This window comes from Oryctolagus cuniculus, chromosome 1 (assembly GCF_051225735.1).
Source record: "Oryctolagus cuniculus isolate XC-2025 breed Fujian yellow rabbit chromosome 1, ASM5122573v1, whole genome shotgun sequence".
Classification (NCBI taxonomy): Eukaryota; Metazoa; Chordata; class Mammalia; order Lagomorpha; family Leporidae; genus Oryctolagus; species Oryctolagus cuniculus.
Genome location: NC_142867.1, coordinates 197441347 through 197457755, shown reverse-complemented (window position 1 = coordinate 197457755; position 16409 = coordinate 197441347). Strand labels below are relative to the sequence as shown.

At 47.7% G+C, this 16409-nt stretch overlaps 1 protein-coding gene across 12 annotated transcripts in view; it reads right to left on the bottom strand.

The window, feature by feature from the left end:
- Positions 1-16409, bottom strand: part of UBAP1 (ubiquitin associated protein 1) — an 84171-nt gene continuing 67762 nt past the window's right edge. For all 12 annotated transcript variants that reach the window (XM_089299895.1, XM_089299901.1, XM_089299893.1 and 9 more), the window contains 4 exons: positions 14800-15723; positions 2410-2583; positions 1676-1777; positions 1-1110 (listed from right to left, as the gene is read on the bottom strand). In XM_089299895.1, the coding sequence (XP_089156021.1) occupies positions 970-1110; positions 1676-1777; positions 2410-2583; positions 14800-15723 (1341 nt within the window). In that variant the 3' untranslated portion in view covers positions 1-969. The remainder of the gene's footprint in view (positions 1111-1675; positions 1778-2409; positions 2584-14799; positions 15724-16409) is intronic.

Genomic DNA, 16409 nt, shown 5'->3' with positions numbered 1-16409 from the left:
TACCTTTTAGATTTTTATTAGTAGTACTCTCTGAAGAATCAAAATAGTTAGCAAATTATTTTAGATTCAAGACTGTATATTCTTTGTATTTAGATTTTTAACGTTCAACATAATACAAAACCAAAGAGACTGATTTCTATGACTAGGTGTTACTTGTGTCATTCTAAAGCAGTGGGCTGCAGAGGGGAGAGGCTGTCCAAGAACAGAAGTGGAGTTAGTGCTGGGTGACGGCACTGTGGCCTGTTGTCTCCCCACTGAATGTGCTGCGAAGGGGCCAAGGGTTAAACTGACAACTGTTTCCTAGAGCAGGGGCTCTGTAACCCTGGGCAGCAGAGACTGTGGTCCAAACCACACCAGGAGAGGCAGGCTGGGGCAGGGAAGCGTAGTGACTGCCTGGCGAAAGAGAAACTCAGGCCCCCTGGATAAAAGTGCATTCTTCGCACCGCAGACATTGCAGAACCAGTGTAACACTAAGAGGCTTTGTTGAGGGGGGACTGAAACCCCGGAAGAACCTTTCACTTGTACTCAACTTGGATTAGAGTTCCGTCCACTAGTGTGGGGAGGGAGAAGCATCTAGCCCCAAAGCAGCACTGAGTTTGGCCCTCTCCCCCACTTTTCCCTGACTCCTCTTGGTGGCCAGGCCAGGGCTGAGGACGTAAAGACCCAAGAGAAGACCAAGCTAGTCTTTCTGGAGGGCCCAGGTGGGAAGGACACTTCTCAAGATACAAACATGTTTAATAGAGAAGGAGCCAGGACAGGTCTGGGGGCATTAGCATGCCCAAATCTTCCCGCTTCTCCCCAGCTCGGGCCCTGCGCTCATGGAGATTGACAAGCACAGTCTCCACGCCTGACCGTCTTAAGTCCCAAAAGAAAATCCAGAAGTGTCCCCTTCGCCTTCCCCACAGGCGGGCTCTGCAGGGGCTTCCTGGGGGTGGTGGTTCCGTGGCAGGGCTGTAGCAGGGCCTGGTCTCAGCTGGCTCCTGCCCGGGCCATGAGGTCTTCCAAAGCATTGTCCTGGTCATTGTTGTGTAATACCAAAGCTTCCTTAATGTCCTTCAGTTCAAAGCCCATTTCCTTAAACTTGCTCATTAACTGAAGAAACTCCATCATCTAAGGGACATAAGAGAACACAGATTAAAGGGCCCAGCCATCCAACACAACAGAGCAACGGAGCATTTTGTCTGGAAGGGGCCTGGAGGTCACGGGGGTTCTGCATCCCTCTAGCCAGAGCCACCTCAGTCTCCCTGAGGTTCTTCAGGAAGAAAGGGTGGTGGTGGAGGAAACCAGGTCACGCAGGTTTGACACCAAAGCCTGCCACCCTTCAAGAGCCACCCTTAGCTCAGCCCACCTCCTGCTGACCTCTATCTGGGTCCTTCCACCCACACTGACCGAGGCAGGCCACTGACCTCCAAAACAGCTGTTCTCCAGGGATCAAGGTAGGTGGTGAGACTAGTGATCCTCCTGGTCATCGGAAGTTTGGCTTTCGGCCCAAGTCAATTCTCCCTTCCCCTCACTGGGATTCTAGATAAGCCCATGTATTACCCAAGTCGAGCAGAGCCTGCCTAGACATGAGACCACCCTGCAGTTCCTTGGCAAGGGAAGCAGCCTGTGACCAAGGGAGAGAAGGACGCTTCCTCTTTTCCAGGGGGTTCCCATGAAGCCTGAAGGGTCTCACCTTTTCTTCTGAACACTGTTGCATTTCCAAAGCCTCTTCCACTAACAGAGGGTCAAAGCCCTTCTCGCAAAGCTGTCCGTGTGCAAAGAGATAGTCGAGAATCTAAGAAAACAAAGAGGAAGTTTGGACACCTACTGTCACTACGCAAACAAGTCTGCTCCCAGTCTACCCAGGCTACCAGTTTCCGGACAGGACTTGAGTGTGCCTTGAACTGTATCCAATGCAGCGGGGCCTCAGTGACTACTTACAGAACAGAGAGGTGTATATACCTTTCTAAATATGAGTAGCCGTTTTGCAAAGGAGTTGTAGCCACAGCTGACTCACATCTCCCAGAATGTCACCTGCACAGCCCAAGTCAGAAAATGTCCCCAGAGTGTTAGACTCCAGTACCCTACTGACTGCCTGGACAAGTGTAAATGGAAAGAAATGTCTAGAAGATGACCTGGGACCCACTCCTAGTCTGGCCCTTTATGGGGCAGGGGTTGGCGAGGACTGGGTAACGGTCCAACAGTTCCAGTACTCCCAAGGCTCTCTCTAAGCCTGGGTTCTAGAGCAGCCTCCAGAAGAGAAACTGCTGGTGAGGTGCTCGCTTCTCCGACAGAACACCTGTCTGGGTCCCCACAAGCCCACAGGAAGGGAGGTGGGTGCACAGGAGCAGAGCCCGACACTCACCACCTCCAGAGGTCCCAAGTCTCCTGGCTGAGCACCTGCTCCTGTGCTGACCAAACACTCACCTGCTCAATATTCTCTCCTTTCTTCTTCAGGGCTCTCATGACACACTCGTATGAGTAGCCCATGTTGACCACTGTCTCCACACACTGCCGCTCGCTGGGGGACAATGTCTGCAGTTCAGAATAGGCCTGGGGACAGCTGGGCACTTGTGACGTTGAGAAATTAGGAGGGGCAACCTGGTGTTGGAGAAATAAGAGGATCAAGGTGAGAGGAAAAGACGGGCCCCAGCAGACCTGTCACTGTGATGGCCCAGTCCAGGGGTTTGCCACTTCTAACACGAGTCAAGCCCTCAGTCAAGGAGTCTGCTTAGGAGAAAGGGCCATGTTGCTGGCTAGATGTTCTGCAGAGGGGTAGGAAGTGCCAGCTGAGGAGGAGAGAGATGCTGGGAAGACACCTGCAGGTCTTACTCTGTCTTCAACTCACCTTGCAGGATGAGGAAGCACAACAGCCACATCCCCCTCTAGGCCCAAATCCCCTGGGCTTGAGTTGGAGAAAAAGAGTTCTAAGACTGCCCAGTGGCAGGACACAGTGGCATCCCCCCAGGGCACCATTATCTTTTATCAGACTTGAAGGGACCCTTCACTGCCAGCATTCCCACTTTGGAGCTAACGTATCCCAGTCCAAATCCTTGTTACTGTCTGTGCTGGGCAGAGGCTGCAAGTGCTGTTCCCATGCATGTCCAAGTCGTCAGGACCCTAGTGTTTTGAGGGGACCCTGCTCTGCCCCACACTACCTACCACTCTTCATGTTCCAGAGCCAAAACTGAAGTAAGATGAGCTATACCAGGCTTAGCCCCAAAGTCTAGAATGGGGACGCTAGGGCCCTGCCACTGTCCTGCCTACAGTGAACCTGCTCCATGCCCCTGGACCCCACCCCAATCTGATGGGTGTCCACGTTCCTGTGACTCTTCCCACCACTTATAGAAAAACAGGCCTGAGCACGAAGGCAGCTCACACCCAGACCAAAGCGGCCATCTATCACAGGAACATGGTTACAAGCAGTTCTACAGCTTGGCCCAGGGACCAGAAAGCAATGTTTTAGAATTTTGTTTTCTCTGGGTTCTAGTCCCAGTCGGGGTGCCGGATTCTGTTCCAGTTGCCCCTCTTCCAGGCCAGCTCTCTGCTATGGCCTGGGAGTGCAGTGGAGGATGGCCCAAATCCTTGGGCCCTGCACCCACATGGGAGACCAGAAGTACCTGGCTCCTGCCTTCGGATTAGCGCGATGCACCGGCCGCAGCACACTGGCCGTGGCGGCCATTGGAGGGTGAACCAACGGCAAAAGGAAGACCTTTCTCTCTCTCTCTCTCTCTCACTGTCCACTCTGCCTGTCAAAAAAATTTTGTTTTCTTTTTTATAAGACAGTAGGGGGTTGGAAGAAAGTTAAGCACCAGGGAGCCCTCTGTCCTAGAAGTTAGATCAGAATTACACAGCTGTAACCAGATGTCCTCCTCAAAGTCTGTTGAGGAAAGCCAGTGTGACTACATAAGACCCTAAAAACTCATTCTAGGGGCTGCTGGCATAGTGGGTAAAGCTGACTCTTGTAACACTGGCAGTTAATGTCTTGGATGTTCCACTTTTAGTCCAGCCCCTGCTAAAGGCCTGAAAAAGCAGTGGAAGATGGCCCAAGTGCTTAGGCCCCTGTACCCATGTGGGAGACCTGCAAAGCTTCTGGCTCCTGGCTTCAGCCTGGCCCAGCCCTATCTGTTGTGGTCATCTGGGGGAGTGAACCAGTGGATTGAAGCTCTCTAACTCTTTCAAATAAATAATCTTTTTTAAAAAAATTTTTTTTATTTATTCATTTGAAAGAGTTTCAAAGACAGAGGAGAGGCAGAGAGAGAGAGGTCTTCCATCTGCTGATTCACTCCCCAACTGGCTGCAAAGGCTGGAGCTACACCGATCCAGAGCCAGGATCTTTTGGGTCTCCCACGCGGGTGCAGGGGTCCAAGGACTTGGGCCATCAACCACTGCTTTTCCCAGACCATAGCAGAGAGCTGAATCAGAAGTGGAGCACCAGGGACTCAAACCGGCGCCCAAATGGGATGCTGGCACTGTGCCGTCCCTATAAATAATCTTATAAAAAATTTCATTCTGTTCCTCTTAATAATTTTACCCACAAAATGCTCTCAGCACCCCAGTCACAGGGCTGTCATTAGGTTACAGGAGTCGTGACAGGGCCTAGGGAATGAATCACATCAATCTATCCCCATGTAGCAGAGCCAAAAATTCTCTCTTCAGAGATAGGCTCTACCTGAGCTCAACAATACCAACAGCCAAAGAGCAGTGTCAGCTCTCACGTGACATGCCCCAGCCAAGAAGCCTCCTGAACACCTGGTGGGATGTAGGAATATACTTGTAACAAATTACATGTTAAAAAACAGTAAGACTATCTATTTTTAAAAGATGTACAGAAAACTCTCACATAACCTGCTGGGGGAAATCACTCTAGGGAAATCTACTAAAGGTAAAGCTTGAAAACTGTTCAGATTCGTTTATCTGCTCATCAGCTCTGAGTGATAATATAAAGAAATAAAAAAAGCTAACAACTATAGGCAAGGAATATTAATATTAATCTCAGCATTTGTAATAAACATTAGAGGCAACCTAAATATCCAACATGGGATATTAGGTAGGTGCACAATAAACAGCATGATTGTTAGTCATTTAAAATGACATTCAGAAACAAGACCGGGGGTGGGCGGCTATGAAAGGACTTTAAAAGTACATTGGAAAAAGGGAATTAAAAGATAAAAATGTAAAAGCTATTTCCAACATAAGCCCCATCAAATTCAATATATTTTTCAAAAGAACTGGGGGGTCCTGGGGGTTTAATCACGTCGCTGCAGTGTGTGTGCAGTGTAGAAAATGGGTGCCCCTGAAAGATCCTTTTTACGATTATGAAGTAGAGCCAAACCAGGACCATAAGGTAGACATGTAACAATTTCCCACTGAAACATCCAAAACTGGCCTTGATTTGGTAACAGTGAGCAGAGGCACTGTGGTAGAGAGGACGCTGGGGAGGCTTTCAGGCTTTGGCTCTTTCTCAAGACACTCTCCTGATAAGCACAAGTTACTATTTTTGGGGGGCCTCCTGAAAGCAAAAAGGGAAATACCTATGCCTCCCCAAAACAGCACGAAATCTGCTGGTGACCAGTCTTCCTACGGAACACTCTACCTCCCTCTTGGCTGCTACTGCTTTCACTGTGCTTGTCTTCAGATCATTCTGGTAAAGCCATGTTTCATCTCTTAGAATTCTCTGAAGAAACATTTAAAATTTCCATTGAAAGCTTTGCTCTTATCTGCAGCTGATCCAAGCACTACAATGTTGGCACTCAGGAAATTTGCCCCACAAGTTTTTTTTTTCCCCCCCGATTTTAACTTATTTATTTGAAAGGCAGAGACAGATCTCCCAGCCACTGTTTCACTTGCCAAAAGCCCTTAACAGCCACAGATGGGTCAGACTAAAGCCAGGAGCTGGGAATTCAATCCGGATATCCCATAGAGCCCCCAGATACCTGAGCCATAGACTGCTGCCTCCCACGACGCACATTAGCAGGAAGCTGGAATAAGGAGCAGAGCCGGAACTCGAACCCAGGCTCTCTGACATGGGACACGGATAGCTAATTGCCCACCGAACACTTGCCACCATCCATTTAATTTTTCAGTCAGAACTGTGTACACTGAACCGTGAGAGATGTCTATAGTGTCTGCTGGTTACTCTTTCTACTGCGAATCATTGGTCCTCTTCCATTTTCGCATGAACATGATTAATTTTTTCCTGGCACATTGATGTGGATGGTTTGTCACTGAGAGCTTCGCCTGCCTTCCTCACTGTCTTGTCCCTTCTTTAAATGAATTATTCACTTGTAAGCTGCTGGTTTCTTTGGGGCACTGTCCCCATAAAGTTTTTGTAAAACAGCAGTGATTTCACCCTTCTTCCTCCAGATTCAGCAGGAAACTGACGCTTGCACTTGCTTCGGTTTTAGCAGAATTCATGTTGCTCTGACGGGCTCTTTTCAAACTGATACTTTATCCTTCTTGGTGCCTCACACTTCTGTTCAGACATGTTGTAACTAGTGTAAGTTTATTTTGGGCAAAGAAATTTGGAAATCCATGCAGTTTTTTTTAAATTTTTCCTTGAACTTTTTGAAGACCCCCAAAAGTGAAGTATTTAAAAAAGGGGAAAAAAAAAAAAAAAACAAAAAAAAAACTATGCATGGATTTCAAAATCTTTTGTGCCAAAATAACTTACCTTGTAATTCCATCCATTTTTCCCAGACTTTCTGAAGTATCCTTGTATGAGATTTTTAAATGATAATGAAATGATAGTCACTGGGGCCAGCACTGTGACACAGCAGGTTAAAGCCCTGGCCTGAAGCACTGGCATCCCATATGGGCACCGGTTCTAGTCCCGGCTGCTCTTCTTCCAATCAGCTCTCTGCTATGGCCTGGAAAAGCAACGGAGGATGGCCCAAATCCTTGGGCCCCTGTACCCATGTGGGAGACCCAGAGGAAGCTCCTGGCTCCTGCCTTTGGACTGGCGCAGCTCCAGCCATTGTGGCCATCTGGGGAGTGAACCATCGGATGGAAGACCTCTCCCTCTCTCTCTCTCTTTCAAATAAATAAAATAAATCTCTAAAAAAAAAAAAAAGAAAGAAAGAAATGATAGTCTTTTTTTTTTTAATTTTTTATTTATTATCCTTGAAAGTCAGAGTTACACAGAGAGAGAAGCAGAGGCACAGAGAGAGAGGTCTTCCATCCGATGGCTCACTCCCCAGATGGCCACAATGGCTGGAGCTGCGCCAATCCAAAGGCAGGAGCCAGGAGCTTCCTCCGGGTCTCCCACATGGGTACAGGGGCCCAAGGACTTGGGCCATCCTCCACTGATTTCCCAGGCCATAGCAGAGAGCTGATTGGAAGAGGAGCAGCCGGGACTTACCGGCGCCTCAGGCCAGGGTGTTAACCCACTGCGCCACAGCGCTGGACCCGAAATTATAGTCATTTAATCAAGAGCACTATTTTTAAATATCTACAATTCTATTTTCAAATATATGTAGTGCTCCATGGTTAAAACAGAACTTCTTCGGTACCATTACTGCATTCATGGTAGCCCTTTGTCATTATTGTTTCAATAAAAAGATAAAGTTTATTTCTCAAGGGGAACAAGTTGACTCTGGCTTAAAATTTTCATATTCAAAGATTATAATACTGCATACCTGAATGAGCAAAAAAAGTAGAGAAAAATGAGAATTATTAAAATATCTTTGCAAAATAGGTATTGGCATTTGTAGAAAGATAAGTTTGTGAGAGGATACAACTATTAGTGTTGCAAAGCTTCTACAGGGTCTTTTATATCTATGCAACCTCCAAGTCCTGTGCCAGACAAGAAACGTTTTTCTAAAAAAAAAAATTTTTTTTAAATCTGGGGGCCAGTACTATGGCGTAGTGGGTACCTTCAACACCAGCATCCCACATGGATGCTGGTTCATGCCCCAGCTGCGCCACTTCCCATCCAGCGCCTTGCTAATGGCCTGGGAAAAGCAGAGGAAGATGGCTCAAGTGTTTGGGCCCTGCCATCCATGTTGCAGACCCAGATGAAGCTCCTGGCTCCTGGCTTCCAGCTGGCACAGCACTAGCCATTGCTGCCACTTAGGGAGTGAACCAGCTCTCTCTCTTTTCCTCTCTCTCTGTTAACTGCCTTTCAAATAAATAAAGAAATCTTAAAAAAAATTTTTTTTTTTCATTTTTATTTGAAAGGCAAGCACAAAGATGGAAAGAGAGCTTCCATCAGCTGGTTCACTCCTAAAATGCCTGCAATAGCTAGGGCTGGGACAGCCTGAAGCCAGGAGCCTGACAGGACCCAAGTACTGGAGCCATCTGATCTGCTGCTCTGTGGGGTGTGTATTTATCAGGAAGCTGGATCAGAAGCAGGAGCTGGGACTCAAGGCACTGTGATATTAGATGCAAACAACAACTTAACTGCGGCACCAAACGCCTGCCTGCAGGACAGCTTTTCTGCCATTCTTCCCAAATGCTTCCTTACCATTCCACTGCGAGTGCACACACAGCCACTCACGCTGCAGCTTCTTTCCCACCTGTAGTCCCACAGTGTTTTGGTCACACAGCTGCCATAGTCCATTACTGTGAGCACCTAAAGGTTAGTTAGCATGCCAATGCATTTCTGAATTCTCAGAGCTTGGCGTGGACCTGGCACTTACTGGTAATCATCATCAATAGTTGTGAAATAAGAATAATCCTATTAAGATTTTCAAAGAAGGTATTTCATTTAACGTAACAAACTGACCAAATATCTTCACCCTCTCTATCTTCCAAAAATCCACTGCTATGGCTTGGATATTTGGGTGTGTCTCAGAGGCCATACAGTAAAGGCTTGATGCACAAAGTCTTATGTTACTAAGCAATGGATTAACGTTAATGGTTAATAGATTGAGGATAGAAACTTTATACAATTATGGTGTCTGAAGGCAGGGGCCTTTGGGGTGATTAGATCAACTCAGGTTGCTGGGTGGCGTCGTGGCAGCTTTCTGAGGAGACGAGTGTCCTCCCTGCCTCACACGGGATGCCTCCACTCGCTCCAGCAGTCACGGCCCTCAGCAGACGCCAGACCAGTGAGGCTGCTGTCTCCGACTGTGACCCTCCAAAACCATGAGCAGGAAATAAGCCTCCTGTAAGTGGCTTCCCTGTAGTTAAAGTGATAAAAAGCTGACTGATTACACCCACTAAAATGGTAACAGAAGAATTGAAACTGTATTTACCTTTAAGGTCAATGGGGAAAAATTAGGACAGCACTGGACAATATATTTCAATGACATTTTAGAACACAGAAAGCTATTGGAGGGACAGACAGTAACTGACAGAAGCAATGAAGTTATAAAGCAAGCAACTGGAAAGAGGAGAGTCACTCTATCAGACCACAGGACGGAAGCACCAGGTACTGCTGGGACAAGGCAAAGGCACAAACTGTCGGCAAACCTTCTCCACCCCATGCCTACAGGTTCAATCTCTTGCAAATGTGAACCAGAGACCCAAAGGGGTAAGGACCCAGGCACAGGGCAGGGCAGAGGTAGGTGAAAGAAGCTGAGTATTAAGTAGAAGTCTACACCAGCCTTCTCAACTTTCCTTAGCTCTCACACAAAATTCTCTGGAAAAAAATGTAATTAAAAACAAGCTTAGATGATAAAATTTGAGGAGTTCCCCCTCAAAGCCAACTTTTGACCTAAGCAAAGCTTAATGATCAGCACGGATGCCCCAGCACATGGGCCTACTGATTTTTAAGTGCCTCACTCTTAAACCTGAATAGAAAGAACAGGAACCCAAAGCCACCAATATGAAAGACACAAGCCAAAAGAAGAAACAGACAAAGCACTTGGAAAATTAAAACATGATAAAGGAGGAGGGGTCACTACTACAAGAAGTAGACCTTCCACTACTATCCTTCCTCCAAAAGGAAGTAGAAAACAGTCTAGAATTGACATATCTAGAAAAAGCAATGTAAGCATTTTAGAAATAAAGAAAAATGCCAATAGAAACAGGAGTTGAGGCTGGTGCCGCGGCTCACTAGGCTAATCCTCCGCCTTGCGGCGTCGGCACACCGGGTTCTAGTCCCGGTCGGGGTGCCGGATTCTGTCCGGTTGCCCCTCTTCCAGGCCAGCTCTCTGCTGTGGCCCGGGAGTGCAGTGGAGGATGGCCCAAGTGCTTGGGCCCTGCACCCCATGGGAGACCAGGCTAAGTACCTGGCTCCTGCCTTTGGATAGGCGCGGTGCGCCGGCCACAGTGCACCAGCCGCGGCAGCCATTGGAGGGTGAACCAAGGGCAAAAGGAAGACCTTTCTCTCTGTCTCTCTCTCTCTCTGTCCACTCTGCCTGTAAAAAAAAAAAAAAGAAAGAAAGAAAGAAAGAAAGAAAAACAGGAGTTGACATGCCTGACTATGGGACGCAAATAAGAACAGGTTGAGGAAAGGCAAGGGGTTGCCATTTTTCAGTGTAAGCCTCTTTTAAAAGTTATGCAGGGGGCAGGGTGTCTGAGGCAGCAGTGATACATGGCCACTGGGACACTTGCATCTCATACAGGTTTGCCAGCTTCCTGCTAATGCAGACCCTGGGAGGCAGCAGTGATGGCTTAAGTAGCCGGGTCCCTGCCACCCATGTGAAGACCCAGAGTGAGTTCCAGGCCCTGGCTTCTGCCTGGCTCAGCCCTGGCTATTCCATACATTTGGAAAGTAAACCAAAAAATGAAAGATATCACTCCCTCCCTGTCTTTTGAATAAGTAAAATAAGTAATTTTTAATAAGTAATTTAAAATTTTTTTAAGCTATTTGATTCATAAAAACGTATGTTTTTACAATAATGGAGAACTTTATATTAAAGTAATAGCAATATAAGAAATTATCCAGAGCTATGAATACCTAACAGCTAAAGGTTGCAATATGTCAAAAAATTATTTAAGGAGCTGGTGTTGTGGCACAGTAGGTATAGCCACCACCTGTGACACCTTCATCCCATAGAGCCACCTGTTCATGTTTGGGCTGCTCTACTTCTAATCCAGCTCCCTGCTAATGGCCTAGGAAAAGCAATGGAAGACGGCCCGAGTGTTTGTGCCCCTGCGCCCATGTGTGAAACCCAGGTGAAGCACCTGGCTCTCGGCTTTGGCCTGGCCCAGCCCAGGCCACTGTGGCCATTTACGGAGTGAACCAACAGATGTAGGACTTCTCTCTCTTCGTCTGTTAACTCTTTCAAATAAATTGAATAAATCTTTTTTTTTTTTTTTGACAGGCAGAGTGGACAGTGAGAGAGAGACAGAGAGAGAAAGGTCTTCCTTTGCCGTTGGTTCACCCTCCAATGGCCGCCGCTGCAGCCGGCGCACCGCGCTGATCCTGGCAGGAGCCAGGAGCCAGGTGCTTTTCCTGGTCTCCCATGGGGTGCAGGGCCCAAGCACCTGGGCCATCCTCCACTGCACTCCCTGGCCATAGCAGAGAGCTGGCCTGGAAGAGGGGCAACCGGGACAGAATCCGGCGCCCCAACCGGGACTAGAACCCGGTGTGCCGGCGCCGCAAGGTGGAGGATTAGCCTATTGAGCCACGGCGCCGGCTCGTGAATAAATCTTTAAAACAAAATATTTAAAATACAATTTAAAGGCAAACCAGTGCTACTCTTTGTGTTATCCTGAAGTAACTAGGAAGAGTAAGGAATGCATCCACACTGGAGAAAGAGAACCCAACGGCAGAAGTGGCCTAACCCATGAACAGGGCAAGGCCTCTGAAGGGCTGAAAAGCAGTGGGAGGAGATACTGGCTGCCTCAGATGGTTCTAGGCTGGACTCAGAAAAAGGGTATATTACAAGATTGCTCTTCTCAAAACGTGAGCTTCTCTACTTTTACGATTACTTTAGTAAACAAGTCAGATGAAATCAAATCTGAAAAACGAGATTCAGACCAAACACTGGGCCTAACCAAAGTAATCACAAAAACTACATCCCAGGACTGCCACCCCTGCCATGGTCACTAGCTATCCTGGAGAAGAATGTCTACCCCCAGGGGCCTCGGAGACAGGAACTCGCACTGCAACCAGACTTTGCTCCCTGGGAAGAGGGGTCAGGACTTCCTCAGAAGAACACAGTCTGCCAGCTCTGTCTCTACCCACCCACCTCCTTCCCACACTGAGCCCAATGGGCTAGAAAGAAACTCTATGATCAGGTTGGTCCAAAACTGGCAAGTGTTTTGGTTTGAGAAAGATATCTGCTATTAACTGGTTTTGGTCTCTACATGCTTATTCTAACTTTAATGAGAAATGGCGATTTTTTTCCAGAGCACTATGAATTTCTCTAAAGTATACAATGAATGAAGAAGAGAAAAGGCGCATGAGGCAGTATTAGCATGGTAGTTAAGACATCAGTTAAGGGGAAGGCATTTGATACAGCTTAAATTGCTGCCTGGGATCCTGCAATGGTTCAAGTCCCAGCTCCTCTGCTTCCAACCCAGCTTTCTGCTGATGCGCATCCTGGAAGGCAGCAGGAGATGGCTCAAAGCCCTGGGTCCCTGGCACCTACATAAGAGACCTGGATGAAGTTCAAGGCTCCTGACTGGCCCGGCCAGCCCTGGCTATCCTAGGCATTTGAGGAATGGACCAGTAAATGGAGGATCAATCAACTCTTCTCTTACCACCCTCCCTCCAATAAAATGAAAATAAATAAAAATACTAATTTTTTAAAAAGACAACAGTAAAATTTAAAAAAAAATAAAAATGAAAAGATACCAGTTAAGACACCCATATTCCACATCAGAGAACCTGGGTTCAATTTCCAGCTCTAGCTTCTGATTTCAGCTTCCTGCTAATGTGCACCATGGGAAGCGTGCTGATGGCTCAAGTAATTGGGTCCCCACCACCCATGTGAGAGACCTGGATTGAACTGCTGAATCCTGGCTTCAGCGTGCTCCAGTTCCAACCATTGCAGGCATGTGGGGAATGAACCAATGGATGGGAGATCTGCCTATCTTTCTCTCGGCCTTTCAACTTAGAGAAATAAAAATACAAAAAAGAGGAGTCTGCATTGTGGCACACAGTGGGTTAATCTGCTACTTGCAATGTTGGCATTCCATATGGATGCCAGTTTGAGTCCCAGCTGTTCCATTTCCAATCCAGCTCCCTCCTAATGTGTATGAGAAAGCAGATGATGAAGTGCGTGGGCCCCTGCCACCCACGTGGGACATCTGGATGGAATTTCAGGCCCCTGGCTTCACCCTGGCCCAACTCTGGCAGTTGCAACCATTTGGAGAGGAATCAGTGCACAGAGGATCAATGTTTCTCTGTCTCTGTCTGTCTCTGTGTGTGTGTCACTCTGCCTTCCAAATAATCTTTAAAAGAAAAAATTATTTCCTGGTTACTAAAGTACAACCCAGTCTGAAGAAACTAACTCCAAGCTGCCAAAAAAAGGCCATCCTCTGGGGCCAGTGTTGAGGTACAGCGGGAAAAGCCACCACCTGCGAGGCTGATATCCCACATGGGCACCAGTTCGAGTCCAGGCTACTCCACTTTTGATCCAGCTCCCTGCTAATGGCCTAAGAAAACCAGCAGAAGATGGTCCAAGTGTTTGGGCCCCTGCTAGCCACATGGGAGACCTGGATGAAGCTCCTGGCCTTAGCCTGGCCCAGCACTGGCTGTTGCAGCCACCCAGGGAGTGCACTAGCAGATGGAAGACCTCTCTCTCCCTGCAACTCTGACTTTCTAAAATAAATAAAGAAACCTTCAAAATAAAAATAACTAAACTCAGGCAGAGTAAGATGGGAATGGGCAAGGTAGAACAAATAATACGTATGTGTGTATATATATGTATAAAATAAGCTTTTAAAACTGAAGAAAGATAATAAAACAACAAAGTCATTTTAAAAATACAACACATAGCAACACAGGAAAGAAGTGACTCACGTAACATATATTTTATCTTTGCAAAAAAAGACCAAAAAGATGCATGGAGGCGGGCCAGCGCTGTAGCGCAGCAGGTTGAAGCCCTGACCTGAGGTGCCGGCATCCTATATGGGTGCCGGTTCTAGTCTCAGCTCCTCTTCTGATCCAGCTCTCTGCTGTGGCTTGGGAAAGCAATGGAGAATGGCCTAAGTGCTTGGGCCCCTGCACCCACGTGGGAGACCCGGAGGCAGCTCCTGGCTCCTGGCTTCAGATTGGCACAGCACCAGCAGTTGCGACCATCTAGGGAGTGAACCAGCGGATGGAAGACCTCTCTCTCTGTCTTTACCTCTCTCTGTAACTCTGTCTTTCAAATAAATAAAATAAATCTTAAGAAAAGAAAACGACACATGGAGGAACAAGTGAACATTAACCAAGCCAGCTTCAAAAGTAACAATCTTTGCCCTCAAGAAAATAACCAGGGGGCCGGCGCTGTGGCGAAACAGGTAAAGCCGTCGCCTGCAGTGCTGGCATCCCATATGGGTGCCGGTTTGAGTCCCGGCTGCTCCGCTTCTGATCCAGCCCTCTGCTATGGCCTGGGAAAGCAGTAGAGGATGGCCCAAGTCCTTGAGCCCCTGCACCCACATGGGAGACCCGCGAGAAGCTCCTGGCTCCTGTCTTCAGATCAACGCAGCTCCAGCCATTGTGGCCAATTGGAGAGTGAACTAGCGGATGAAAGCCCTCTTTCTCTGCCTCTCCTCTCTCTGTGTAACTCTGACTTTCAAGTAAAGACGGAAAGACAGACAGAAAGAAAAGAGAAAAGAAAAGAAAGAAACCAGAATCACATATATTTACATAACCAGGTCAATTTCCCATCTTGCCTTAAACTTTGAAAAGAATGTGAGGGAGGCAACAGTTAGGAAGAATTTAAAAATCTCTAGACTCTACTGGGTTGGAGTAGGGTGGGATTTAAAACTTACCGTGGAGCCTGTATGTGGAGGTGATGATTCTTCTGTGCACACAGACAGGACAGAGAGGGAAGGCATCTGGGAGGGTGCGAGGGTGGGCACCTCTGTGCCACTGTCCAAGTTCAAAGCTGAAAGCCCAAGAGTATGATGCCCATTGAGCTCCCTGGCACTGCTTTGGGTGGAAGGCTTTAGGGAATTCAGGAACGCGCCACTGCGGAGGCAGGATGTGCTATGGAAAGTGCTCGCCAGTCTGGCCGTCTTCTGACTGCTGTCATCAGAGTCCAGTTTGGGGAAGGACAGGGATTTGATATTGCTTACTGAAGGAATTGGGGGGAGGGACACTTTGGAAGACAGCGACATCTTTTCACAGTTACCCAACTGTGGTAAAGTTATAAAGCCATTGGGTTTATGAAGAGGCTTGAAATCAAGGGTTGCCCTCTCCAGGGAGGCCAGGACCTCCTCATCCTGTAACACAGACCCAGAGCCGCCTCTGGGCAAGTTACTGTCCAACAGCTGAGCCATAATGGGTCCAGTGGTTCCTACCAGAATGTTTCTCAGCTCTTCTTTCTCATCAATGGTTTTTAACTCCAGATTATCAAATGGGTCCTCTTCACACTCAAAGTCAGCAGGATTGAAATCTGCCTTTGTGTGGGGTGGGCTGAGAACTTTCTGTTTTGTGGCACTACTGCTGACGCGTGTCGGAGTGAGGATGCTGTTGTGCTGTAAGCTGGCGAGGATGGGGTTAATAGGCGGCGGCATGGTGGCTATACTTGAAGTCTTGGAGAAACTCATTTTGTTATCACCCTCTGGGCCACTCTTAGAATTCACTTTAGCTTCTGACTCCTCAGCCTTGCGCTCTGCTTCCCGCTGGGCATCTTGGATTTTCTTAACGTCTTCAGCCCACTCAATGGTTTTCTTTTCCAAGGAGAAGTCATACTGCAAGGACGGAGCAGAGAAAGGGGGTGTGAACCCAGGTCGCTGCCCTTTTCCCCACCCAACTCACTCCTTCCTCTGTTGGTAGGAGAGGAGAACTGGGCCAGGCAGGGTGAAAGGCATGTGGGACGACCCCCACTCCCCACTCGGGAAGCCTGAGGCTTCCAATGTCCTCATACAAACTCTAGAAATGATGCAGAAAGTACTCCCACCACCTATAATCCAACAGTGCAGGCCAAACAGACTTTGCCACTGCCTCTGCCTCTCTCCCTCGGGTTATTTCCCTTCCGGGAACTCTTCACTGGTAGCTCCAGCACAGCTCAGCCCCTCCTCTATGCAGTTTCCCAGATGACCTGTTCCTTCTGAATTTGGTCTCTCAGCCACCTGAGGCCACACACATGTGGCCATACGCAGCTTCTATCTCTAACCCTTCCCAACAACATCACAAGCCTCTTGTGCACACCAACCCTGTGAAAGGCTCTCTTGGGGCCGCTATTGTCCAGCAGGCTGTCCTAAATAGACTACATGCTCAATAATGACACCCCAGCATCTGAGAAACACAAGATGCCATGCATTTCTTACTACTTTTCATGTATTAACATTAAGGTGTTTTTATTTATTTATTTATTTTAGATTTATTTGAAAGGCAGAGTTACAGAGAGGCAAAAGGCAGATAGAGAAAGAGGTCT